This window comes from Capricornis sumatraensis, chromosome 4, assembly GCF_032405125.1.
Source record: "Capricornis sumatraensis isolate serow.1 chromosome 4, serow.2, whole genome shotgun sequence".
In the NCBI taxonomy this organism is placed as follows: domain Eukaryota; kingdom Metazoa; phylum Chordata; class Mammalia; order Artiodactyla; family Bovidae; genus Capricornis; species Capricornis sumatraensis.
In genome coordinates this window covers 148,717,920-148,744,476 of record NC_091072.1, presented here as the reverse complement: position 1 = coordinate 148,744,476, position 26,557 = coordinate 148,717,920, and the positions used below count along the sequence as shown (strand labels likewise).

Below are 26,557 nucleotides of genomic sequence, written 5' to 3'. Positions count from 1 at the left end.
GAAGCTTGAAGAATGAATATCTGATTTTACTGTTGCTTTGTTCCTCTTCCACAAGACCCAGAAAAAGACCAGTCTCTCAGTCTCATCCGGTAAGAAAAGTCTGGGTCCTTCTCACCTTATTGAAGGACATGTAACCTGGTTGAGCAAAGAAAGTGAAAGTGAAGTCACTCAGTCTTGTCCGACTCTTTGCGACCCCATGGACTGTAGCCCACCGGGCTCCTCCATCCATGGGATTCTCCACTCAAGAATACTGGAGTGGGTTGCCATTCCCTTCTCCAGGGGATCTTCCTGACCCAGGGATTGAATCCAGGTCTCCCGCATTGCAGGCAGACACTTTAACCTCTGAGTTAAAATAAACTCAAACCTCTGAGTTGAGCAGTAAACCTTTGCAAAGGGAAGAGGCTGAGACTTGGGGAGTGGCTGTTACTGCAGCAGAATCTACGGAAAGCTAACATATTCACTAAGTTCATTGATAAGCCAAGAAATCAAGTTTTTGAACTAGTTTGAATTAGGTTTCTGTCTTTTGCAACCTAAAAGGTTATCATTAATATTCCCCTTTATGTTGTTCTCTTCTCATTGGTTACATTTCATCTTCCCCTCCAGAGGAGGAGGAGAGTCATTCTCTTATTTATCATTGTATTCTCAGGGCCAAGGAGAGTATCTGATCATTGTTGTTTTTGTTTAATCACTAAGTGGTGTCCGATTCTTTTTGTGACTCCACGGACTGCAGCCTGCCAGGCTCCTCTGTCCATGGGGTTCTCCAGGCAAGAATACTGGATTGTTTTGCCATTTCCTTCTTCAGAGAATCTTCTTGACCCAGGGATCAAACTCATGTCCCTTACATTGACTGGCAGGCGGGTTCTTCATCCCTGAGCCATCTGCTCATTATACCTCTGAATTTTTATTTCTCCGTCCCTCTCTCTAGAGCCAAGTCAAAGACAGAAAAGGAGGGGAGGGAAATCCTTGGCCTTCAGTAGCTCCAAATTTGGGGTATTCTTGATCAATTCTGAACATCCCATTCTGTCATCTTTGTCTCCTATCTTCGCTGACCTTTTACCTGTCTCATTAAAATGAACAAACAGCAGGGACATCCTTGGTGGTCCAGTGGTTAAGACACTGAACTTCCAATTCAGAGGGCATGGGTTCAATTCCTGATTGGGGAAGTAAGATTCAGCACACCATAGGATGCAGCCAAAAATATATGTATATCAACAAACAGCAAAGATGGCTTCTCAGACCAAAGAGACTTGCCAACATAACTAGAGAAGTATTGGTGGAGACAGAGGACACGGACGCTGACATCAGCAGTTTCCTGAGCCCTTCTGAAGCCCCCATCTCTTTACATGAGGACCTGACAACTCACTAGTTCTCAGTCAAGGGTACCGTGTCCTGTTTTTCTTAGTAGAATGAAGTTTTGGGATCTAAAAAGAAGTTCAGACCTTCTGTGAATAACAGATGGGGAAAGAGGAAAAACTCAGGATGACTGTCAGTGCCGGTGGGGTCCTGGATGGATGGATGATGGCAGGGAAATGGGGCACAGGAATAAGCTGTCCATTGACCCAGATAGTCACCTTCAAGAGAAGCTGGCTCCATGGTGACGGTAGAAGGCTAGGTAGCTGTTCTCCAGGTGGGCTGACTCCCTGCAACCTGGTTTTGAAACAGGAGGAAAAGATCCAACTTTGACCTGAAGGAGGGAGTTCCTGAAATTAAATTGATGGTTTATTCTGAGTTAGGAATGCTAACACATCCTTGTGAGAATGTGTTCCATGGACAAACACACACACACACACACACGAGACACAGCACAACGCTCATCTGTCTCTTCCAGATGGTTTAGAGAAGGGTTCTGAGCCATAGATCACTCTGGCAGTCTGTTGAAATCCATAGACACTTCTCAGAGTGATGCTTTTAAAAAGCAAAGAATATAATGAAACACGTAGGATTACAAATGAAACCAAAGATATTGAAACACAGTTATCAAGAGAGGATGAAAAAAAAAAGATAAACAAGGTCTTTAGTTAAGCATTCAATAGCAGTTCTAAAAACTACCATTGTTTCAAAGTCATGATGAGTATGTTGATATTTTGTGACATTTGCAACAACTAGAGTGTGACATGAAACTGTGAACTCTGTTGGAGACAAAGTCACCGGTACAGTCACCACCAACAGTAAAGTGGATTGTTGCCTGGACCTAAAATAGAAGAATGTGCTCCAATTCAGTTAGCAGTTAGGAAAAGAAGGATGCATTTTCCCCCTCCAAGCTCTTGGGTGAATTCTATCCAAACATACCTTGGGAGTCAGAGAATCTTGGATGAACCCTTCATGTAGAGAGAGTCCACCTGAATTCCAAGAAAAGATGTAGTGTTTGGGATCCCATCCTGCTCCCTCAGTTCAGACCTAAACGACCCAGTTACTCCGTGCTTGACTCAAGGAGGCAAGCTGTTACCTGCTGGGTTGTTCTGCCCATTGTGCCAGAGAACCAGACTGGGCTTTGAATATGCATGATCTGGGTTCGTGCTTGTCACTTCTCCCAGATCATCACAGAAGGCCTGGCAGCACAGATGGGGCCTGCTCTGTGCCCTCAACTTCGCAAGCCTAGTTCCCACCCCTGCTCCCACCCCCATCTCCAGCCCCAGCCTGATTCCATACCCGCCCCACCTACCCTTGCATCCTTGAAGCTATGTGTCCAAACAAGGACCACCACGGGACTTCCCCAGTAGCTCAGCAGGTATAGAATCTACCTGCTATGCAGAGACACAGGAGATGTGGGTTCAATCCCTAGGTCAGGAAGATCCCCGGGAGGAGGGCATGGCAACCCACTCCAGTATTCTTTGCCTGAAAAATTCCACGGACAGGGCCTTCCCTGGTGGCTCAGTGATAAAGAATCCATCTTCCAATGCAGGAGACACAGGTTTGATCTCTGGTCCAGGAAGATCCCATATGCTGTGAAGCACCTAAGCCTGTGTGCCACAACTATTGAGCCTGGAGCTCTTGAGCCTGAGCTCAGGAGCCCTGGAGTCACAGCTACTGAGCACATTGCTGCAACTACGGAAGTCTGCACACCCTAGAGCCTGTGCTCCACAACAGGAGAAGTGACAGCAATGAGAGATCTGTGCACTGCAACTAGAGAAAAGCCCCCACAACAGCAAAGACCCGACACAGCCAAAAATAAATAAAATCACTAAAGATATTCCATGGACAGAGGAGCCTGGTGGGCTACAGCCTATGGGGTCACAAAGAACCAGACATGACTGAGAGACTAAGCATGCACGAGGACCACTGCACCCTTGGAAGGATGAGAAGGAAGACAAGGGAACCACCCCTGTACACCTAATATATGTGGGATGTTATGATACGGACTTGGCACACTCTGTCACCACAACCCTTTGTCATGGGTTATCACCCCATCTTGCAGATGGGAACACAGAGGCCCTAAGAGGTTAAGCTGCATCACTTGAAGCTCATATGGATGGAGCCCAGATTTCCCAGCATAATGCACAGATTCCCCAAACGGGAAGCACTCCATAGCTTTGAAACTGCTCACTCCTCCAGTGGGTAGCTCCGACTCACCAAAAGCTCTTTCTTATCCCAAGTTTAACCTAGCATGAGGGATGGCTGGTACTAATGATTAGGTTTATTTAGTGACAGAGTGATCTTTTATTCGTTCATTCAACAATTTCACTGAGCACCTCCTCTGGAGCAGGCGCTGGACCTGCAGCAGAGGGAAAGACAAAGCTCCTTCCCCCCAGAAAGCAGATTCCAGTGTAGAAGAGAGAAAATTAAAACTAAGCAAGTGGACAGAAGGCAGAGAAGGTTGTTGAGAGAGCTCTGGAAAATGATACTGACCAGGGACATGGAGGCGATGGGAATGCTCTGGTGGTCAGGACAGGCTTCTCTGAGAAGTTGACATTTTTAAAAAAGCTTATTCATGTACTTATTTATTTGGCTGTGCTGGGACTTCACTGTTGCATGGTCTCCTCTAGTTCACTGAGTGGGGGCTACTCTCTAGTTGCGATGCATGGGATTCTCATTGGGGTGGCTTCTCTTGTTGTGGAGCACAGGCTCTAGAGCATTCAGGCTTTAGTAGCTGTGGCGCATGGGCTCAGTAGTTGTGGTTCCCAGGCTCTAGAGCACAGCATCAGTAGTTGTGGCGCACGGGCGTAATTTCCCCTCAGCAGGTATGATCTTCGTGGACCAGGGATCGAACCCGTGTCTCCTGCATTGGCAGGTGGATTCTTTACCACTTAGCCACCAGGAAAGCCCAGAAGTTGACATCTGAGCAGAGGTCTGCAAGACTCGGGAGAAAGTCCAGTGGAGAGGAGCATCCCACACGTGTATGCTGGGCATGTGGCAAGAAGGAGGCCAGTGAAAGGAAAAATGGGAATAGCAACGCTGATATTCAGCCCAACATGGGCTATATATGGGAGTACTGATCATTAAAACACTAAAACCTTCCAAACTGGTTGGTAAATGGCCACTTTTCCAGGCTCTCCAATGCCACCCACCACGACCTCGTTACAAAGCCCTCCCCCACTTGGAATGTCCATATCCAGCTGCTACTGAGGAATTCCTGGACACCTTCAGGTCCGAAGCCTGGTAGGCTGTTCTCACAATCCTGCAGGGGTGACAGTGGTTTAAAAGTGTCAGAGGTGGCCAGCAGGTTCTGGAAAGTAGAGCTGACAGTATTTGCTGATGGTGCAAATATGGGTCATGAGAGAAAGAGCGAAGGTAAGGACGAGGCCAGAGTCTTTGATCTGAGCGACTGGCAAGATGGAGTTTCCATCAACAGGGATGAAGAAGGCTGTGGGTGGCCGTTGAGTCTTCGCCTGGCATTTGGATGAAAGACAGACTCTTTGGACTGAAAAAGGCACTAGAGGGTTGAGACGAGCAAAGGCTTTTTTACCCAAGCGACTGGAGAGCAAGGTCACTGTATGCTGTGATCAGAAGCCAGCAAGAGGAATCTGCTTTGGGAGATATGAAATTTGAGATAAAATTAGATATTCATATCATGCCCAGTGGGCAGTAAGATATAAATGTTTGGAGTTTGTATTTAAAAACCCTGACACTGGATGAGAAATAATGCAGTAAGGGGAGGGAGAGAAAAGAAAAGATTCAGGACTTCTCTGGTGGTCCAGAGTTAACAATCTGCCTTCCTGTGCCGGGGAGTGACTTTTATTCCTGGTTGGGGAACTAAGATTGCACATTCTGTGGGGTAACTAAGCCATGTGCACCGCAGCTAGAGGGGCCAGGCACTGCGACAAAGACTCGGCACAGCCAAGAAATAATTAATAAGGGAAAGAAAAGATCCAAGGAATAACCTGGGGTGAATGGAAATAATGCACCCCAAACAAAAATGGAGGAAAGGAGATGACACAAGAGTCATCAGTGAAGAAGGGGGAAATTAAGAGAGAAGCAGGCTCTGCACACAGATAAAGAACACACAGTAAGGAGGAGGAAGGATGGCCCACTGATGCGGCTGTTTATGAACTAAGGTGAAGACTGAGAACTGTCATTGGATGCAGCGACCATGTCAGGCAGTGAGGATAAGGGCCAGATGCTGAGGGCTCAAGAGAGAATGGGGGGAATTCTTGCCAGTGGAGACAGGTAAGACTTACAAACCTTTGGAGAGCTTTTACTCTAAAGGTGTTAGGCACTCAGTCCTGTTTGACTGTTTGCAACATCATGGGCTGTAGCCCCACAGGCTCCTCTGTCCATGGGATTTCCCAGACACAGAAGCGGGTTACCATTCCCTTCTCCAGGGGACCTTCCCGACCCAAGGATGGAAACTAAATGAACAATAGTTGGAGGGAGGAGTTTTTATTTTAAGATGGGAGGTGTTACACCTTGCTTGTGTGCTGATAGGAAAGACTCAAGAGAGGAAAACTGGTGATACTGGAGGGGCCGGCTGCCCACTTGAGCAGAGGAGAGGCTGGCGTCTGGTAGGAAGGGTATGGCCACCTGGGAGAGTGCTGGAGGCTGGAGGATGTGGCGTGGGTGTGGGGGAGAGGCTGACTTCCTACGGTTCCTGCCTTCTCAGTGAAGGAGAGTGAGTACGAGGCAGCAGCCATTGAAGGTTTGAGGGGAGAAAAGAGATAAGGAAACGTTTACTTGGCAGAGTGGGAGAGAGGATGGACCAGGGGAGTATGCCAGGCACGTAGCACTGCTTCTCTGCCCAGAATGGGGTGGTCCGAGCTTTTACGCGTCTGGTTCCGTTTGAGATGCAGTCAGTTCTCATACAGAAGGAATAGGAGGTGAAGAGCAGGGCTTCCCGTGTGGTGTCCAAAGCCTCTTGAAGTCTACCATGATGGAACCTCCAGCCCCCTCCACAGGGCTCAGTGCAAGCCAGCGTCTTCTGTTCCACTGGTGGCTGCTAGGCCTAAAGTTCCTCAGTTGCCCCCTGCCGTTATGGTTTTTTTAAATATTTATTTATTTGACTGCACTGGGTCTTAGTTTCAGCATTTGGGATCTAGACCCCTGACCAAGGATTGAACTTAGGCCCCCTGCATTGGGAGCATGGAGTCTTGGCCACTGGACCACCAGGGAAGCCCCAAAGCTTCCTTTAATCTTATTAAAAAAGTATAGTACACTCAGTGTTTACACAATAATCCACCAAGGAAGCCCTATGCATACAGTAAGGTACATAAACCTAAAGCACATGAAACCATCCCCAAGTCAGGGGCACAGAACATTCTGGACCCCAAGGAGACACCTTCATGCTCTTAGAAGCCTTCCTCCTGCCCTCCCAGCCAGTGATTTCCAAAAGCAGCCAGTACTCTTTGTTTTTCATAAAAATACTTTTTTTAACCATCTTTAAGATATTTATAATTGAAATTATACTGTAAATATCTTGTATATCTGGCTAGTTTTGTTCGGTGTCACACCCACGGGATTCATCCTTGTTGTTGGATGCAGCAAAGTTTGTGTTTTTCTTTGCCATGTAGTAGTCCATCAATGAATTGACCACAATTTATTTATACACACACTGACGATGGACATGAACTTGTTTCCAGCTCGAGGTCATTATGAATCAGGCTGGTATGAACATTTTTTATGTGTCTTTTGTTGCATAAATATATGCATATCTGTTTAGTGTATTCTGAAGAATGAACTCTTAGGAGTGGCCCTCAGGGAATGTGTATTTTAGCTTTGGGACAAACAGCACACAATTTTCTAAAGTGATTACACCATTTTATGTCGTATTACCTTACATTGTTGAATCATCCAGTCATTCCTTCTTTGGAGCCTTAATTATTTTTTCAGAATTCAGAAGACCCTTTATACATAAAGTTTTTGATCTTGAGAAGAGAAATAATTTAAGCCTGGAACAGTTTGCATCATCACCTGGCACCTGGAAGAGGGTATCATGGGCTCCAGGCAGCACTGGTGAGGAACTGGATCAGGGTGTGGGGACCCCGGAGAGGGATGTCTGGAATGCGGAAAGCAAGGGTTCTGAGGCCATGCTGCCCCGCTCTGCCAAGGCTGTCCACACAGGGAGGCCTGCAGACCTGCCTGTGGGGTCTGGAGGGTCCTTCAAACCTGAGCACACCCACTCCCTACTCACTCACCCACTCGAACCCTTTATTTCCCCTCTCCTCGTGATCCACTTCTGGTTCATTAATTATGAATAATTAGTAACAATTAATAATCATCTCCCATTCATTATGCCCTTCTGGGGAAATGACGCAAATGGTTTTCAGAAAGCTATGTGGTACAAGTAGCATCTTAAATTATGAAACTGCATTCAATGTATTGATGACCCTGTGGCAAATGTATATGCATAATCTAGGATCTTCTAATAGTCAACAGACAGCAAAGAAAAGGTCAGAGACCGTTCTTCTGTAATCAATCAGATTCTCCTATGAGAGGATCTATGGGAAATAGAAGGGGGAATGTGTCATCTGTCTGGGTCATTCTGAGCTTTCAGGGGAAAGAAGTGGGCAGGAATAGGGACTGGTGCCCTCCTGGGTGCACAAGAGGGAGGAGGAAAGAGTCAGAAAGCCCTGAGCAACAGATACAGTCATTTCGACCTAAGTTCTGACTCTTCACAATCTCCTCATGTAAGCCCCTTGTGCGTCCTCAGTCCTAGATCAGGGTCCCAGAAAATGCTGCTGAAAGATTACCTGATCTCATTGCGGGGGGTGCCAAATGCAAAGAGCCAAGAAAGTACTCCCTACTCTAATAACCAATTCTTAACACTTTGTAACTGGACACAATAGAAGTATACCTCTGACTCCCGTCCAGTGAAGACGCTCCTGGTCAGCAAGACTCCAACTCAGGGTCCAGTCTCCTTCTACTGGTCCCTCTGCATCCAAGTGGCAGAAGGGAACAGCAGTGGAGAAGTCACACCCTCCTTGTAACACCTTGACCTGGGAGCACTCACACTAACCTACGAAGGAGAATCAGTTATTGATCCACCCCTGACTGCAAAGGGGACCATGGTCTACCAGAGATATCTCCAGGCCAGGACTCATGGCTTCCCATTTGATTTATGCAGATTTACTTCATTATGCCAAATGTCTTCTCCAGTGATTCTATTTTTCATGTCAGTGCTCAGCCTGTGTCATATACATTTCTGCTGTGCTGTGCTCAGTCAGGTCTGACTCTTTGCAACGCTATGCACTGTAGCCCTCCAGATTCTCTGTCCTTGGGATTCTCCAGGCAAGAATACTGGAGTGGGTTGCCATTTCCTCCTCCAAAGGATCTTCCCAACCCAGGGATTGAACCCGGGTCTCCTGCATTGGCAGGCAGGTTCTTCTCCCACTGCACTAGCTGGGAAGCCCATACATCCTGAACCACTAGTTACTAGACCATGGTGGGAACTCTACAAATGCTTACTGATTTGTTGATTGATTCATAGCCCTTCCTGAGAGATTTCTAGAATTTTATAAAGCGCCATGCCCTAATCCATATTTTATTCATTGTCTATCTACACGGCCCTCTCTGCCTCTGCAGTCACCACACCATCTAGCCCAGCAAGCTAATGCCTGGGCAACTGGAAACTTCCCACCTCTTTTCCATTGGTAGAAAACCCAGTCACCCGCCTTGTCTCAGTTCAAATGGCAACAGTTACCCCTTCTTTGCCCACTAAGATTTCATTTGTTCACAAAGTTAGCACCGGGTGTTGCTTCCTGAGAATGTTTTCTCAAATACATCAGTCTAATTTCCCATCTAATTACCAGGACCTTCACGCTCTGTATCCCACTAACACTTTGTTCCAAACCATGCAGAGGGCAGAGGCTCCGTGCAGACTTGTCAACTAATAGATTAGAGTCTAATGCTCACAAAAAATATCCCCTGGACCAACAATCTCTTACATGCCTGCATCAGTAGGTAACTCAACACAAGTGGAATTCTTCTGACACATTGAGACAGCACAGACAATGAGATTAGAAGGTACTTTCCCCTCCATCTCACTCCCTTATCTCTGCCTTGTCATCACATGTACAACTCAGGAAAGAACATCTGAGCAGACAGAAAATTTGGAAGAAGGCATTTATGATCCCCATGGCATGAGCTCATGTGCGTGTGTGTGTATGTGTGTGAAACTGGGAGAGAACTGAGGGAATAGCACTCATGCTACCCCCAATCTTAAGGGTCACAGAAGGTCTGCTGGCCCCAGGATGAGCAGTGTCTGAGGTTAGCGAGAGGGCAAAGAGCACACACCAGGACTGACCCCCTTCTCCAGGGATCTTCTTAGCCAGTCAGCAAGAGCCCTTTGTTGAATGCTGTACTGAAAAATCAAAGTGTTAGTCACTCAGTCGTGTCTCTTTGCGACCTCATGGACTGTAGCCCACCAGGTTCCTCTGTCCATGGGATTCTCCAAGCAAGAATACTGGAGTGGGTTGCCATTTCCTTCTCCAGGGCGTCTTCCTGATCCAGGGATCGAACCCAGGTTTCCTGCATGGCAGGCAGATTCTTTACCATGTGAGCCACCAGGGAAGCCCTGATGCTGTAGCCACCTGGCTAAGGGCGTGAGCTGATGTGCCGGAGGGAGGGGACACTGGACATAGAGGTCTAGGGGGCTAACTTCCCACTTACGAGAACGAGGTAAGTCTTGGCACCTCATCTGTAAGACAGAGATGATAACTGTCTGCCACCATGGAGTCTGGAGAAGCAGGGAGGACAGCTTCCTGGATGCAATGCTGAGACTTGCCAGCAAGGGGCTTTATACCAATCCTAGGCATATTCCAAACCAGTACCTGGGATTAGTATAACCTACTCTCCCCAGGGATGAAAGTGAAAGAGGAGAGTGAAAAAGTTGGCTTAAAGCTCAACATTCAGAAAACTAATATCATGGCATCTGGTCCCATCACTTCATGGGAAATATATGGGGAAACAGTGGAAACAGTCTCAGACTTTATTTTGGGGGGGCTCCAAAATCACTGCAGATGGTGACTGCAGCCATGAAATTAAAAGACGCTTACTCCTTGGAAGAAAAGTTATGACCAATCTAGATAGCATATTGAAAAGCAGAGACATTACTTTGCCAACAAAGGTCCGTCTAGTCAAGGCTATGGTTTTTCCAGTGGTCATGTATGGATGTGAGAGTTGGACTGCGAAGAAAGCTGAGCACCGAAGAATTGATGCTTTTGAACTGTGGTGTTGGAGAAGACTCTTGAGAGTCCTTTGGACTGCAAGGAGATCCAACCAGTCCATTCTAAAGGAGATCAGCCCTGGGTGTTCTTTGGAAGGACTGATGCTAAAGCTGAAACTCCAATACTTTGGCCACCTCATGCGAAGAGTTGACTCATTGGAAAAGAGTCTGATGCTGGGAGGGATTGGGGACAGGAGGAAAAGGGGACGACAGAGGATGAGATGGCATCACCAACTCGATGGACGTGAGTTTGAGTGAACTCCGGGAGATGGTGATGGACAGAGAGGCCTGGCATGCTGTGATTAATGGGGTCACAAAGAGTGACTAAGTGACTGAACTGAACTGAACTGAACTGAACTCTCCCCAAGCATCTTCAGCATCTTGGATGCACAGATTGTGGATGTCAGAAGGCAAATGAAAAGTCCATCTGGAACCACCACCACCTTCTCATTTTCTAAATAAGACTTGTCTCATTTCTGAGCACACAGCGGGCAGAGGCCATTCTGTGTCACTGCCTGGGGACCTCGGGGCTGTCAGGAAAGACTTCCAGGAACCAAGCTAAGGTGAGGACCCTCAGGTCACCTGGAAGAGATGGCAAAGCTTGGGGCCCAGAAGCTCCTTTCCTGTGTCTGTTCTCCCAACAGGAGGCCACATCACCAGGGTGTGCTCGCCCCAACTTCAGAATCACCCCAGGAAGATGATGAGGGAAGGCCACTCTGAGGAAGTAATATTTGAGCTGAGACTCAAATACAATCAGGGAACTAGTGATGGGAGAGCTTCAGGCAAAGGAACCTCAAGCACAAAGGCTTCAGGAGAGAAAAGATTGAAGCCGTGGGGCTGTCCCTCAACCCTCAGGAACACGATCCTCAGAATTCCCACCAAAGCCACCTCCCGTTACTGGGACATCCTTCCTAGTAACTGTGCAATTTCACTGCCTGCAAGCAACTTTGAATCAGATAAACACTGCATTAATTTCTCTGTAATTAGTCCACTGTTCTCTCGCCCATGGTTCCTACACCAATCAACCGTGACCAAGGCTGCAAAGATGCTGGGCTGCAGCTGGCCACCTCTGGTCACAGCCTATGTGGCGTCAGGAGGCTGGTCTCCATGATCCAGCCCAATGGCCATTCTCTTTTTCCTGGAACATGGTTTCCTCTCATCTCAGACCGATGGATCCCAGGTTCCTGGCTCCTTTGCCCGTTTGGTCGTGGGCATATAGTCTGGGATTAGCTTGATATGGTTCCCGGCCTGGAGGTGGTGGGATGAGTGAGGTGACCTCCAGAAAGACCTGCAAGCCAAGAAGACTATCAGTGTGTCTCTCTGAGTCACATCACCACCGCCTGGGCCAGAGTTTGGTACATTTTTGCATCTCAAAGTCCTTTTTGAGCAAGAGGGAGAGAGGAGATGGACTTGAATACACATAGGTGGGGAAAATAGTGAGCACTGTCCTTTCTGTCCTGCAAAGGATGTGTCACATGGACAAGATAGCAGGTGGTCATAAACATATGCTGGGCTCCTTGGTGCGTAAGCACATCATATGTTGTTGAAAAAACATAAGGTCCCCAAACATCCCAAACATCAAAGTGATGAACATAACCAAGCTGGTGCAAATGATTTCAACACTTGATTTGAACGTGTTGAGTACGTCAGCTATCTCCCAAGTGGTATAATGTTGATTGTTCTCAGTTAATGTCTCGATTTTATCACTGTCAACTTCAACTGGTCTACCCAACCGTGCAGAGGGATCTTAGCAAGTGGGTCTTAGCCACCATACTATGAGTCAATTGGAAAGCCCCAAATTGGCTCAGAGTATATTCACTAAAACATAATAAAGGCAGAGGGTCTCCAGGGCTTTGGGGATGTGGAAAAGGGTCAGCTGTGATTAATACATACCCCCAGGATTAGATTAGGAATGATAATCACCTCTTCCTTCAGGAAGGGACTAGGATTGAGGGGGTTGGGGCGGGGGAGGAAGAGGGGAGCTGGAGACATGCCCACCTTTGCCTTTCTACAGACTCGTCAGGAAATCTGGAAGGTCCAGAAGTTTTTGATAAGATTTCCACAGAGAAGCCAACTTGACAGACGCCAAAGCTTTTCCCATCTTGGATCTGGCTTGTGTTCTGGAATCAAGGCGAAGGTAGGCAGCTACCCAGCTTGTTTCCTTTGGCATGGAGTCAGCCGATTGCGCTCGGGTTTGTTTACGTTGGCCACCTGCAGTGGCTTAAGAGCCTTGAGACAAGAGGGGGCAACCCCACTCACAGGCCCTGAGCAAATCCAAGGATTCTAAGCTGCCAGAAGGGGAGTCTCTGGGCGGGTAGGGTGGTGGGCAAGCAGGAACTGATGGGACTTCCAGGGTTAGGCATCTGGGAAATGGTGCTTTTATGCAGACTTGATTAAACACTTTGCACTTGGCACAGCCTGGATGCCTACTGATTCCAGGGTCCCCAGGTCCCCTGCTGTGACAAGCATCCTTCTTTTATTTCCAAGATCATGTTGAAGATCAGGGGGCCTGGAGGAAGTATTGGGGTGGCCTCAGAATACTTTTGGTTGGGAGTCTTCAGGGGGACAGTGGTCATTTGTTATTGAGGATAAAATTATTTTAATATTACAGCTCAGAGATCTATACTTAGTATTTTGTAATAACATATAAGGGAAAAAATCTGAAAAGAATAAATATATATACACACATATATAACTGAATTACTTTGCTGTACATCTGAAACTAATGCAACATAGTAAATCAACTATAACTCAATGTTTTAAAAAGTATTCAAAAATTAAAGCTGATTACATCACAGAATAAAAAAGGTTTATACAACAGTTTTAGCCACATTTTAAAACATTTTGCCCATCTGTACAGCTCCCATGCCCCAAGTTTGTTATGATTACCAGCAAAGGTGAGTTTTGTTCCTTTCTGTGAATTGCCTGATTATATCTTTGTCCTCGATAGTTCTCCGGAAGCAAGAAATGCTACTGCCACTTGAGTTTCTTTTTCATTAAATGAACAAACAATAAAAAGTAATTTTCACTATTTTCATCCCTGGCCTGGCTTTTTTGTTTTTTTTCCCTTTTTGGCCGTACAGCATTGGGGATGATCTTAGGTCCCCAGCCAGGGATGGAACCTGTGCTTCCTGCAATGGGAGCACAGAGTCTAACCACTGGCCCACCAGAGAAGTCCCAGCTCTGGTTCTCTGTGCTAAAGCTGAGGCACTTGAGGCAATGGGGTCTGGAGAGGGGAGGGCCGTGGCTGGTCACTGTCACTTTCTGATGAAAGCCTCCTTACTGACCCATCTTCTCACCAACCAGGGGGGATGCCAGCCTTCCCTCCCCCTACCCTCATCCCTGGCAGTGATGAGTCTGAGGCAGGGACTGTGTCAGGCTTTGGGTCCTGAGGCTTGGGCATGCATGTCCATTTCTCCTGAAGTCAAGCCCATGAGTGAGTGTGCGTACCTTTCTGCAGGGTGGGTGCTGGAACATTGAGCCTGCCCCGGTCACAGGCAGAGCGGCAGTGGCTCAGCGATGGAAGAGTGAAGACCCGGGGCTGGGAGAGAGGACTGGATCCGTGAAATACAGTAGAAGGAAAGGCTGGCTAGTCAAGGTGTGCAGCCGTGGGTGGGAACCAGAGGTCAGGTATAAGACCAAGGGGCTCCTGGCAGCAAACCAGAAGTGAGCAACCAGATGTAGCAAAAGCCCGGGAAAGGAACGCAGGAATACAGAAGAGATGACGACGAATAAGTCCGGCCAAACAGAGAGTTTATATAAATAACTAATTGGCGGGAAGACTTGCAAAAACAATCGATGGCAGCCTGGCATAGAAGAAATAGCATGACCTGGTCAGACCAGATTTCACCTTCGGTTCATGAATGTATTCTCTCTGTGTCCTTGAGCAGCTTGGAGAATGTCTTAGAGCACCAAGTGTGCTGCTGGAACATATCTCCTGGGCATCACTTGAAAGACTCCATCCCCATGGGGCTGGCCCCAGACAGCTGGGGGCTGAACCTTCTCTTTATCCAATGAGAGGTGGGGGCCCAGGCTCGGGGGCCAGCAGGTGCAGCCTCCACCTCACTGAGCAGAGACAGAGCTTCTCCTAGCCCCACAGTCCTCTGTGTGATGGTGTTAGCCCCGCAACCCTGTCCTTCCCACCAGCACTGCCCTCTGAGGTTAGAGGCTCTGAGTTCAGGGAAGGCTGCACAGAGCTTTCCTTCTGGATACCCCAGAGGCTGCCCAGAGCAGAGGGAGTGTGGGAGCTTCTGCAGCTTGAGAGGCGAACGCTTTGGTTCAGTTTGGTTTGGAGGAAGGAAGTGAATTGATTCTCCTTGACACTCAGAGATCCGCCCCCCACCCCCAACTCATAAACCCCAATCGACGTCATGGACTGTAGCCCGCCAGGCTCCTCTGTCCACGGGATTCTCCAGGCAAGAATACTGGAGTGGGTTGCCATGCCCTCCTCCAGAGGATCTTCCTGACCCAGGAATCAAACCCCGGTCTCTTGCATCTCCTGTATTGACAGGCAGATCCTTTACCACTAGTGCCAGAGGGAACTGGCTTCAAGACCTGGGAGTTCTGAGAAGCGCCTGAGTTTGGTACTTGGGGGTGAGGCAGAGAGCCCTGGGGGATAACTGTGGGATGCGACTTTGTTGTAGTCAGAAATAGTTCAGGGACCTCCCTGGTGGTCCAGTGGTTGGGAACCTGTCTGCCAGTGCAAGGGACACAGGTTCAGTCCCCAGTTTGGGAAGATGCCATGGAGCAACTAAGCCCATATGGGTCCTTGGGCTGCAACTAGTGAAGCCCTCGAGCCCTATAGCCCTGTTCCCCAACTAGAGAAGCCACCACAATGAGAAGCCTCTTCACTACAACTAGAGCGTAGTCCTCACTCACCGCAATTAGAAAAGGCCACTAGAAGACCCAGTGTGTCAAAAATAGATAAATAAATAAATAAATAAGAAGTAATTCACCACGGGCGCTGATGTGCAACAGCCCATAACACTCTCCTAGCACAGTGTGACACCAGCCGAAGAAGACGGCACGCCCCTGTTGTCTTCTCAGGGGGCCTCCAGCAGGCCCCTTGGGATGAGTAGGTCCTGGGGAACCTGGAGGAACCCAAGGCAGGACGAGGAGATACTGATGGCCTCTTGGTTCAACTTTGTTAACAGTCATGTGGGCGCTCAAGTGACTCACAGGAAAAGGAGGGCTTGCAATCCGAGCTGGTGGTGTGGCTCCCACGGCTTCTGTGTGAGGTGGAAATAAAGACACTTCCCGGGAGGTTGTGAGGATTAAAGATGGTGAAGGGTGTGCAGGTCTTAGTGGAGGAACTGGCCCCCGCTAATTGCTCCGTGAGTGGCAACTGTCCTCATGTCATTACATACGAACTTTAAAGTTGTGAACGCTTAAAGATGCGAATGCGTTCCGTCAACATCAGAAGTGAGTGAAAGGGCAGCTTTCCCTCCGTCTCCCAATGCTGATGATCCTTCAGCTCTACCGTCTCCTGCCTCCTCTCCCTCCTCCAGCCAGTAACTCTTGTTGCCTGGTCACTCGATGCCAGCCTCTGTGTGCCAGCTGTTGTACTGCACAATCATACTTTTCAAGGTACAGTACTGTGACATTAAAAATGTTTTATTTTTTGTTTGTTTTTTATGCGAAAAGTATTGTAACCCTATTACAGTGCAGTGCTATGTAGCCAACTGTGTTAGTTGGGTACCTAGGCTAAATTTGTTGGACTTATGAAAAAACTCGACTTACGAACACACTCTTGTTCATAGTAGGGGACTTTCTGTATTATCCGCATCACTGACTTAACTCCGTGGGCCTCCAGGAGAGCACCCAGGGGCGGTGGACCTCTGAGGGAGGTGTCATATCCAAGAAACAGAAGCCTGCACCCCGGCGCTGGAGTCCTAAGAGTTGGTGTGAACTCCACGTTTCAGTTGCAATGGATCTCAAAACAGGGCTGACGCCGAGAGGTACATGATGGTGAAGTGAGTGAAGTTTTAGCTCCAAGGCCCCTCCCAAGGAGCCCAGCACTATAAGGATAGACAGAGCATAGAGGTGAATATGCTTTCAAAATGTCTGAAACAATTTTTTTTTCAATCTTCAGTTCAGTTCAGTCACTCAGTCGTGTCCAACTCTTTGCAACCCCATGGACTGCAGCATGCCAGGCCTCCCTGTCCATCACCAAGTCCCGGAGCTTACTCAAACTCATGTCCATTGAGTCAGTGATGCCATCCAACCATCTCATCCTCTGTCGTCCCCTTCTCCTCCCACTTTCAATCTTTCCAAGCATCAGGGTCTTTTCCAAGGAGTCAGTTCTTTGCATCAGGTGGCCAAAGTATTGGAGTATTAGCTTCAACATCAGCCCTTCTAATGAACACTCAGGACTGATCTCCTTTAGGATGGACTGGTTAGATCTCCTTGCAGTCCAAGGGACTCTCCAGATTCTTCTCCAACACCACAGTTCAAAAGCATCAATTCTTTGGCTCTCAGCTTTCTTTATAGTCCAACTCTCACATCCATACATGACTATTGGAAAAACCATAGCCTTGAATAGATGGACATTTGTTGGCAAAGTAATGTCCCTGCTTTTTAACATGCTGTCTAGGTTGGTCATAACTTTCCTTACAATCTTAGAGCTTATCTATGTAAAGAACTTGATAGACGCTTTCCCAAATTTGACCATCATCTTAAAATTCACATGAAATGACCAACAATAAGTTGTGGAACTAAAACAAAATGTTTTAAATGTCTATCAAAAATAAAATGCTAAATGTAGATCAGACTTGCTAGAGGAAAAGGCTGGATTCCTTTCTCTTCCCCTTATTGGAAATATTGGCTGTTGTTCAGTTGCTCAGTCATGTCCGACTCTTTTTAACCCTATGGACTGCAGCACGCCAGGTCTCCCTGCCCTCACTGTCTCCCGGAGTTTGCTCAAGTTCATGTCTATTGAGTCGGTGATGCTATCCAACCATCTCAACATCTGCTGCCGCCTTCTCGTTTTGCCTTCAACCTTTCCCAGCATCAGTCATTCATCAGCCGACTCATTGGAAAAGACCCTGATGCTGGGAACTATTGGTATGAAAAGACAGTTAAAGAGCCTGAAACGAATAGTGTGGAGGGGCCAGGATTGTAATAAGGATGAGTGCATCAATTAATTAATTTAAAAATGAAATTATTTGCTATGGCTTTTGTGGTGTTTCTGGAGTTAGCTTAAAAATGTGTATTTTGCTGCGATGTGCCTTTTCACACTAGATAAATATTCACCTTGGTAACTAAATTTATTTCTTAATTTAGGGTATTTTTTTTCTTAAAGAGAGTTCCTAAAATCATAGAAGCTTTTGGCCCCACGAAGCTAGGATTGGCCAATGTTAAAAATACCACCTACTTTTTAAAAAGCTTATTTACCATCATTTCTGTTGTTTTATTTATTTATATTTATTTTTGGCTGCGCTGGGTCTTCTTTGCCACAAGCAGGCATTCTCTAGTTGTAACTAGTGGGGGCTGTTCTTCTAGTTACGGTAAGCAGGCTTCTCATTGCAGTGGCTTCTCTCGGTGCAAAACGTGGACTCTAGGGCGTTCAGGCTCAGTAGATGTGGTGCACGGGCTTAGCTGCCCTGGGACATGTGGGATCCTCCCAGACCGGGAATCGAACCCAGTCCCCTGCATTGGCAGGTAGATATTCAACCACTGGACCAACCGCCAGGGAAATCCATCACCATCTACTTTCAACATAATGATCTGGAAAAGTACTCCACCTATGTTGCCAGCTATGTGGAGAGGAGCTTCCAGGAGGTTTCTGGAAGGAGACAGGGGCCCCTGAGAAGACAGATAAAGCGGGAAAAGTCTCATGAAAAGACAGTGGGTAAGAAACTGCAGCAAGAAGCAAAGATTGGAAGGACGTAAGTGGAGTAAAGTCTGGGGTTGACAGCTGAGACAACCAAGTTTAAAACTGAGAGATACACTGAGAAAAACTTCCGAGAGTGCTGCGGGAAGGTGGGCCAGGGAAGAGGGTTGATGAGGCCTATGTAGGGGCCTCATCCGTTTCCCAGCGAGCAGCCCCACTCAGACCAGGCAGATGTGGTTCCTGATAGAAGCTGACACACACTTCCCTGAGGAATTCGAGGCAGGCCAACCAGAGCTGGAGAAAACTCAGAGCAGCTTATGATATGGGATCCGAGTCAAAAGCCTGCCTATTCCCCTTACGGTCTGCGGCTTCACCCCCCTAATTGAGGAAGACATCCGGGCTGGGAAGCCCCTGGCCTCTGTTAGAAAGGGAGAGAAAGAAGCTTCATGAAACACGAAGGTCCCTGAACTCATATGTAGAGCTGTCTTTTGGCATCCCCATCTGGCTTTCGCTTTGCACTTCCTTTCTGCATAGAGAGCTGCAAGAACCGCTGAGGCAGGAAGGGTCGTTGTGATCCACTTGGTCTGGGTGAGAGTCTGTCTTCCCGAAGGGAGGTGGCTCCGGGGGCGCTGTCATCCACTGCTGTGCAGGGGACAGGGCAGAGGAGGAAGGGGAGGTGGAGGAGGGTGGGTGGGGAGCCAGGTGTGCAGACAGGGCTGCCTGGTGAAGAAACATCTGCTCTGTTTTGCAGAACCTGTGGCTCAACCTTGAAGGGTGGGTTCTGCTCTCTGGCGCCCTCTGCTGTGGCTGAGCGGAGCGGATACCCCCGTGGGAGGGGGCCGGAGTGGAAATTTGGACATTGCTTACCTAGGATGAGGGCTTCCCCAGTGGCTCAGTGGTAAAGAATCTGCCTGCAATGCAGGAGTTGCAGGATTCACGGGTTCGATCCCAGCATCGGGAAGATCCCCTGGAGGGGAGTAAGGCAACCCACTCCAATATTCTTGCCTGGGAAATCCCATGGACAGAGCAACCTGGTGGGCTATGGTCCACAGAGTCGCAAGAAGTTGGACATGATGGAAGCGACTTAGCACACACACACACACATGTACCTGGGCTGAGGACTTCGTGGCTCAGTGGTAAAGAATCCGCCTACAATGCAGATGTGTGTTCGATCCCTGGGTTGGGAAGATCCCCAGCAGCAGAAATTGACAACCCACTCCAGTAGTCTTGCAGGGGATATCCCATGGACAGAGGAGCCTGGAGGGCTGCCATCCTTGGGGTCGCAAAGAGTAGGACACAACTGAACACCTGTGCACTGTACCTGGGTTTGAGGGAGCTAGGAGACCTGAGATGTGGCTGGCCAGGGCCGGGATGCAAAAGGTGAGTAGACTGGTTTCATGGAAGGTAAGCTGAGTTATCCACACTGGTCCACACTCTTTATGAGTGCCGTGCTGTGGGGAGTCTGCAGAACTGTACTTCTTAGGGTGGGAAAGGACGTAAGTGGTACCCAGTTCAACCTCATTCACCAGCAAGACTGCATCGCTGAAAACACACACTTCAGCTCATAGAGTTAGAGAACAAACTTATGGCTGCCAGGTGGGGAGGATCGGGGGAAGGCATAGCTAGGGAGTTTGGACGGGACATGTACACACTGCTATATTAAAAAATGGATCACCAGCAAGGACCTACTATACAACACATGGAACTCTGCTCAATGTCATGTGGCAGCCTGGATGGGAGGGGAGTTTGGGGGAGAATGAACACATGCAGACAGTCCCTTTGCAGTCCACCTGAAACTATCACAGCATTGTTAATCGGCTATATTCCACTATAAAATTAAAAGTTAAAGAAAAAACACACTGCAAGAAAAGGTCCAGCCTTCAGTGGCACAGGAAATGTGAGAGAGGAAGGTTACAGAGGGCAGGGGGAGTCCACCTCCCTTCTAGATTATCCATGATAGATTCAGGTAAGAGTTTAGAGCTGCCGGATTCCTGTGCTGTAGACTATACATGGATGGAAGGGTGTGTGTTAGGGAGAGTAACATTATTCTGGAAAGAACATGTTCCTAAAGTACAGAGGACTCCAACAAGGAGATAAAATGTTGAAAAAAGATGGTGGGCGTAAAAATCAAAGACTGGAAAACCAATCTAAAACTTCGGTGTGTCAAAGTGACCAACACCTGCCAGGAGGGTGTGACCTTCCTGACAGCTCCCATTGTGTCTGAGTTGGACGCCGGTCACACTGACCTGCAGGGAACTGGGGCCAGGTCCCCAAGGAGGGACAGTACAACTGGCTGTGGGCAGCTGGTGGGCGGAGGTATGCGAGAGGCCATGGTAAGTGATGTTGGCCTTTGCCTCCAACTGCACTTGAAAATCTCCCAGTAGCGTTAGCTGTGCAAGATGTCATCTCTGGACCCTTGTGGATTCGTCGTTAATTCATACATAAAATGGCAAACCCCTCCTTCCGTGCCCTCTCTCCCCATTTCCTGTCTCCCTTGTTCTATTTCACGTTTCTTATTAAGTCTGAAATGCTGCACATACATCAGCTCATTGTCTATCTCTCCCAGAATGTAGCTCCATGCATTCTGTCTCTTCTCTTCTGGATTGCTAGTCTGAAAACCATGCTTCCACACGGCAGGGGCTCCATAAATACTAGCGCAGAGTAAGCGAGAGAGAACCAAAGACAAGGAGATGCATCTTTATAAAGAATGTCTCAGTTTATTATTTTAAACCTGAACCTGCATAAAAGGATGGTTAGTTGCACTGAGCTCAAAGCATCCCCGGGACATGGACTGGAGACAAGCCCAGGGCTGGACCTTGGCTCCTCAGTTGGGTCCAGAGGTCATTGCCATCAGCCTGGGAGCTTCAGCTGCATCCACTGAGTCTGTGATGGTGACACAGAGGGTTTTCTCAGGGTGAAGGGAGGTGAGATCACTTATGATGGGTTGGAAATAGGGCCTGGACTGTGCTGCTCAGGGCCTGTGGCCACCGAAATGTGGAGAGGGGACCTGGGGAGGGGGCAGAGCATGGGGCAGGCTCAAGGTGCCTGGGACCCTGGGCTGGAGAGACCCAGTTCTTTCACTGATGGATGCGAAAGGGGGTACCAAACCCCCGAGGGATACAGCTCAAAAGAGGACCTAAAAGAAACCCAAGCCGAAGCTTCTGAGAAGCAGAATCACTCCCTTTCCTCCTGCGCACATCCTCCGCCTTCTTTCTCGAATCTCTGTCTTCACGACCCTGTGGAAGGACGGACACCCCGCCGTGCAGGTGCACAGCCCCGTGTTGGTCTCTGCTGCCCCCGTGCCCCGGCTCACACGCTGGTGTGCTGGGACCCTGAGGACGTACTGCTGCCCGGCTGGCTCCGGCCCGAGGGCGCCGGGCTGGCTGCTGGGCCCCTCCTGCTGCGGTGGCCGCTGCTCTGGCTCCTCCGGGCCGGCTCCTCCGTCAGCTTGAGTTTCTCGTGCTCCTCTTTCAGGAAGAAGTCCACAAACAGGCTCTTCTCCCTCTTGATCTGGTCGCTGATGTCCGTGGGGATGTCAGGGATCATCCAGTCCACGAGGACACTCAGAAACATCACCAGGTTCTGGGAGAGTTGAGGGAGGGGTGAGAGGAGAGGCCCCAGCTGGAGAGTTCTGACCCCGGGTGGGTAGGGGGTGGTGATGACACAGACCCAGAACTGGGGACAGGGGCCTCTGGGTTCCTCTGGCTCCTCGGCTGATCTCAGCCATCAAATGAGCATCATGGTCCCTTGGGGTCCCCAGGAGAAAGTGGAGCAGTGACAGGGTCCTCCTCCCACGCCCGGCTGACAGCATTGTGTGTAGTGTGCGAAAGTCGCTCAGTTGTGTCCGACTCTTTGTGCCCCATGGACTATACCATCCATGGAATTCTCCAGGCCAGAATTCTGGAGTGAGTAGCCTTTCCCTTCTTAGCCATGCCTTCTTTGCCTTCTCCACTCCTCCTCTCTCTGTCTGCCACCCACCCTCCATGTCTTGCTCTTGCCTCCAGGCCTCTGGCTCCAGAGCTTTAAATTTTATTTATTTATTTAATTGGAGGATAATTACTTTACAATATCGTGAAGGCCTCTGCCATATATCAACATGAATGGGCCATAGGAATACATGTGACCCCCTCCCTCCTGAACTTCTCAGGAAGTGGCCATAAGGCCTGATGGCTCCTCAGGGTCTCTCCCTGGACCAGCGGCCCCTGTCTTCCTCCCAGCTGGCCCTCTGCCCCCCATATCAGAGGTGGGCCCTGTTCAACCATCACAGCATCTCCAGCCACAGAGCCTGCCTGGACCCTGCTTCCTGCCTACCTTCGTGGGTTCTGAGGTTGTGTACACACCTCTAACTGGCTCCTTTTTTCCCCTGGGAGGTCACGTCCCCTCCCCTAAGGTAGGATGAGACCCCCTCCCTCTTCCCGGGAGCATTTTCTACTTAAGAGGGTGACTATTTCCCGCAGGCAGCTGTGGCGCACAGCCCAGTTCAGGGCCCCTCCCCGGGTACTCTGGTTCCCAGTCCTCCCCTGATCCCCCCCAACCTCCAGCTGTGGCCTCGTTCTCCACCTGCCCATCTTCTGCTCACATGCCCCCCTCTCCTTAGACCCGAGGTCGGCAACAGTGCAGGAGACACCAGAGTCCTGCCCTCTGTCTTCCAGGCTCTAAATGTGCCCCCAGCTAGACCTTGAACCCACAAGGGCCCAGGGAAGACTTGGGAACCAAGGTTGTTCCCAGGGGCCCCTGGGCACCTCAGGGCATCTGGAGCTGCTGAGTCAAGTCCCACACCCGCCTCTTAAACCAAGCCCTCCCAGTGGAGTGGAAGCGACACCTGACTCGCGGTGGTGAAGCGAGGCGGCTCCTGAGGGTGGGGGGCCGTGGGTGACAGGTGAGGAATCTCAGCACACACTCCCCCTGCTCCACCATCCCCCGGAGCAAGAATGCTGCTTCTCCAGGTGAAGACTAGCTGGGGGTGTTCCCCACCTCCTGGGCTGGGGTCCGGGCCAGGATACCTTAGAGCCCTCCAGGGACCCGCCTTTGGGGAGTACAAAAGCCTGGGGTGGGAGTGATGGGTAAGGGATCTGGGCTGATGCCCCAGCTCTGCTCCAAGGCTGGCAGTGGGAATGGGGGCCTCATGCCCAGAGAATCTTGGCGCCACAACTGTAGCTTCAGCTAGTCTGGGAGATAGGAATAGCCAGCTCGGGTTTGCTATTCAGCAGGGGCGCCTGGTGGGGCTCTGGGGGCCTTTCCCACCAGCGGTCTCAAACAATACAACAAAGAGGGGGCCAGCAGGAGCTAGAAGGAAGGGTTAGAACTGGAGCCCTTTCTTGAGTGCGGAGACTGGCGGGGGCGGTGGGGTGGCTGCCTGTCTGCCTTCGGGCAGACTCTGCTCCCTCTGCCGTGCCCCACTTTCCAGTCTGAGGTTTACGTGGGAATCCTTCTCCACCCTGCACATCACTCCATGTCTGCCTCGCAACCTGACTCTGCCCTTTTCTGCTTCTGCTCATCCATGCGTTCAGGAAAGCCCTCACCCAGCAGAGGGTCACAGGGCACCCTCAAAACCCGGATGCAGGGCTGTCTGGATCCCTGAGCCTGGATCCTAACCAGCTGTCCCTAACTTAGCTGAACAACTCACCTGGAAGATTATGACAAAAGCCAGACGTGCAGACAGAACGGCCCAGTACTGCTTGGAAAACTCATACGGGTTTGGGGCCCACGGCGGCTCCCGGTAATCCTTAAACCTGCCCAGAGAGGAAGGCGATGTGAAGACTGGGAGGAGACAGAGGGAAGGGGGTACCTCTCTGGCTATCACCTCAAAAGTCAGAGCAGCAAGCAGAGCCTTGGCTCTTAGACCTAGGGAGTAAGGGACAGAGGTAAGGAACCCAGGGCCCAATCAACAACGTCCAAGAAAGCCCAAACTCCAAAAGAGCCAATGTTAGCCTAGAAGTGTCTTTCTCACTCTCTCCAACATCTCCAGAAGTTTCCTTTGGATTGTCCTTCGTGTGTGTGTGTGTGTGTGTGTGTGTGTGTGCACGCGTGCGCACACACATGTCTCTGAGTGTGCTCAGTCGTGTCTGACTCTTCTGTGACCCCATGGACTGTAGCTCATTGGGCTCCTCTGTCCATGGAATTTTCCAGGCAAGAATACTGGGATGGGTTGCCATGAGGGGTCCAGGAATCATGAGAGGAACTCAGGACAGGGGATCCATCTGGGATCCACTTGCCTGTGGGCTCTGGGAGCGGCAGGAAACCCGCAGACACCTGGCAGAGTGCTCCGAGGCCCAGGACTCAGTGAAGACACAGAAGCCAGCAGAGTCCAGAGGGCCTCCCCAGCCTGGTCTGCTCTGGGACCCTGGCCATGAGAGGAGCTGCCTCGCTTGACAGCTGATTCAGACCAAGCTGAAGGCTGAGTGGATTTGGGGGAGCAGTGGTAATGGTCACAGTTGGGCCTCTTTTATCTGCCCATCTTGATCATCTGCCCACATTGTTTAAGGCTTCCCCAGTGACTCAGTGGTAAAGAATCTTGCTGCAGTGCTGGAGATGCAAGAGGCACAGGTTCGACGGCTGGGTTGGGAAGTTCCCCTGGAGGAGGAAACGGCAACCCACTCCAGTATTCTTGCCTGGAAAATTCCATAGACAGAGGAGCCTGGTGGGCTATAGTCTATGGGGTTGCAAAGAGTCAAACACAGCTGAGCAACTGCAGACACACACACACACACACACACACACACACACACACACACACACACACACACACAGAGTTTGAAAAACAAAATGTCAGTGCCTGCCTCAAGCTCAGACCATGGAGAGGTCTAGGGCTTGTCTGAGCTATTGCCTTCCCCCCTCCCCCCACTTCCCATCCTGAGATGACTCATGTTAAAAATGGCTTATTTTCTCAGAATTACTTTTTTTCTAAGCCTGGAAAAATGGCAAGAGCTGGTACAGAAGATTTATGCTCCTTCATGGAACTGTTTTCTCCATGGAATTCAACAAATCTTCAATGCTCAGTGAAAGCAAAACAAGCCCTGGGCTGAAGCATGAGATGGGGTAGCATCAGGCCACCGGGGGGGTGCAGGGACACCGAGGAAGGCAGGGAGGGTTGGGGGCACCCAGAAGGAAAAACAAGCATATACTGAACGTGTCCACCCCCGACAAGGAACTTTTCTGAAGCTTCTTCACTTGAGAATAAGATCTGCGGGCAGGCATGGGTATCCCCGTGTAAACCAGGAGGGAACTGAGGCTCAGAGAAGTTCAATGCTTGGCCAGCCAGGGGTGGATTCAAGGTGAGAATCCCAGTCTGCCTGAATCCAGGCTTTCCTCCATTGTCGGGAAACTCCTGGCCACCAGCTGTGGTTTGGGGTGGGGGACTCTGCTGTGGGTGCTCTCTGAACCCTTCCCTGTCCTGAATGAACCCACAGCTCCAAAGGTCCACACAGAAGCATGAGGGCTTTCAATGGTCCAAGAAGACATGGCCCAAGAAGATCCCCTCCCAGGAGGGAAGAAGAGTGAAAAAGGAAGATGAAAAGAGATGCAGGCAAAAAGGCAGAAAAAGTCATAGCGGGAGAGTCAGCCACAGAGAGAGGCAAACGGAGAGGTGGAGGCTGAAAGTTTGACTGGGGCTGGGCAGAAGGCCAGAAGCCGCCCCCTCCCACCCGGCTCCCCTCTTCCGACAGCTGATCACAGCTGTTGTGGGCTTGGTTTGACATCCGGATGAGAAGCAAAGCTAACTGCAGCCCAGCAAAGCACCACAGGGTTCATCCTCACCATCCTCAGCTGAGGACAGAAACAAGACCAGCTCTAGACCATGCCCACTCATGGGAGAGGGCGAGGGTGTGGCCAAGGGAATAAGGTCATCTTCAGTCAGTTCAGTTCAGTCGCTCAGTCGTGTCCGACTCTTTACGACCCCATGAACTGCAGCACGCCAGGCCTCCCTGTTTATCACCAACTCCTGGAGTTCACTCAAACTCATGTCCATTGAGTCGGTGATGCCATCCAGCCATCTCATCCTCTGTCATCCCCTTTTCCTCTTTCCTCCAATCCCTCCCAGCATCAGAGTCTTTTCCAATGAGTCAACTCTTTGCATGAGGTGGCTAAAGTACTGGAGCTTCAGCTTCAGCATCATTCCCTCCAAAGAACACCCA

General features: G+C 49.6%; 1 protein-coding gene and 1 non-coding gene across 2 annotated transcripts in view; one reads left to right on the top strand and one right to left on the bottom strand.

The window, feature by feature from the left end:
* The first annotated feature begins 1,090 nt into the window (after positions 1 to 1,090).
* On the top strand, positions 1,091 to 1,163 carry TRNAG-UCC (transfer RNA glycine (anticodon UCC)). The gene has a single exon. It is a non-coding gene; the product is annotated as a tRNA-Gly (tRNA).
* A 20,571-nt stretch (positions 1,164 to 21,734) lies between these two features.
* Positions 21,735 to 26,557, bottom strand: part of ANO2 (anoctamin 2) — a 334,097-nt gene continuing 329,274 nt past the window's right edge. Inside the window, exons 24-25 of the mRNA XM_068970582.1 lie at positions 24,052 to 24,157; positions 21,735 to 22,007 (exon numbers count right to left, since the gene is read on the bottom strand). Of these exons, the coding sequence (XP_068826683.1) occupies positions 21,735 to 22,007; positions 24,052 to 24,157 (379 nt within the window). The remainder of the gene's footprint in view (positions 22,008 to 24,051; positions 24,158 to 26,557) is intronic.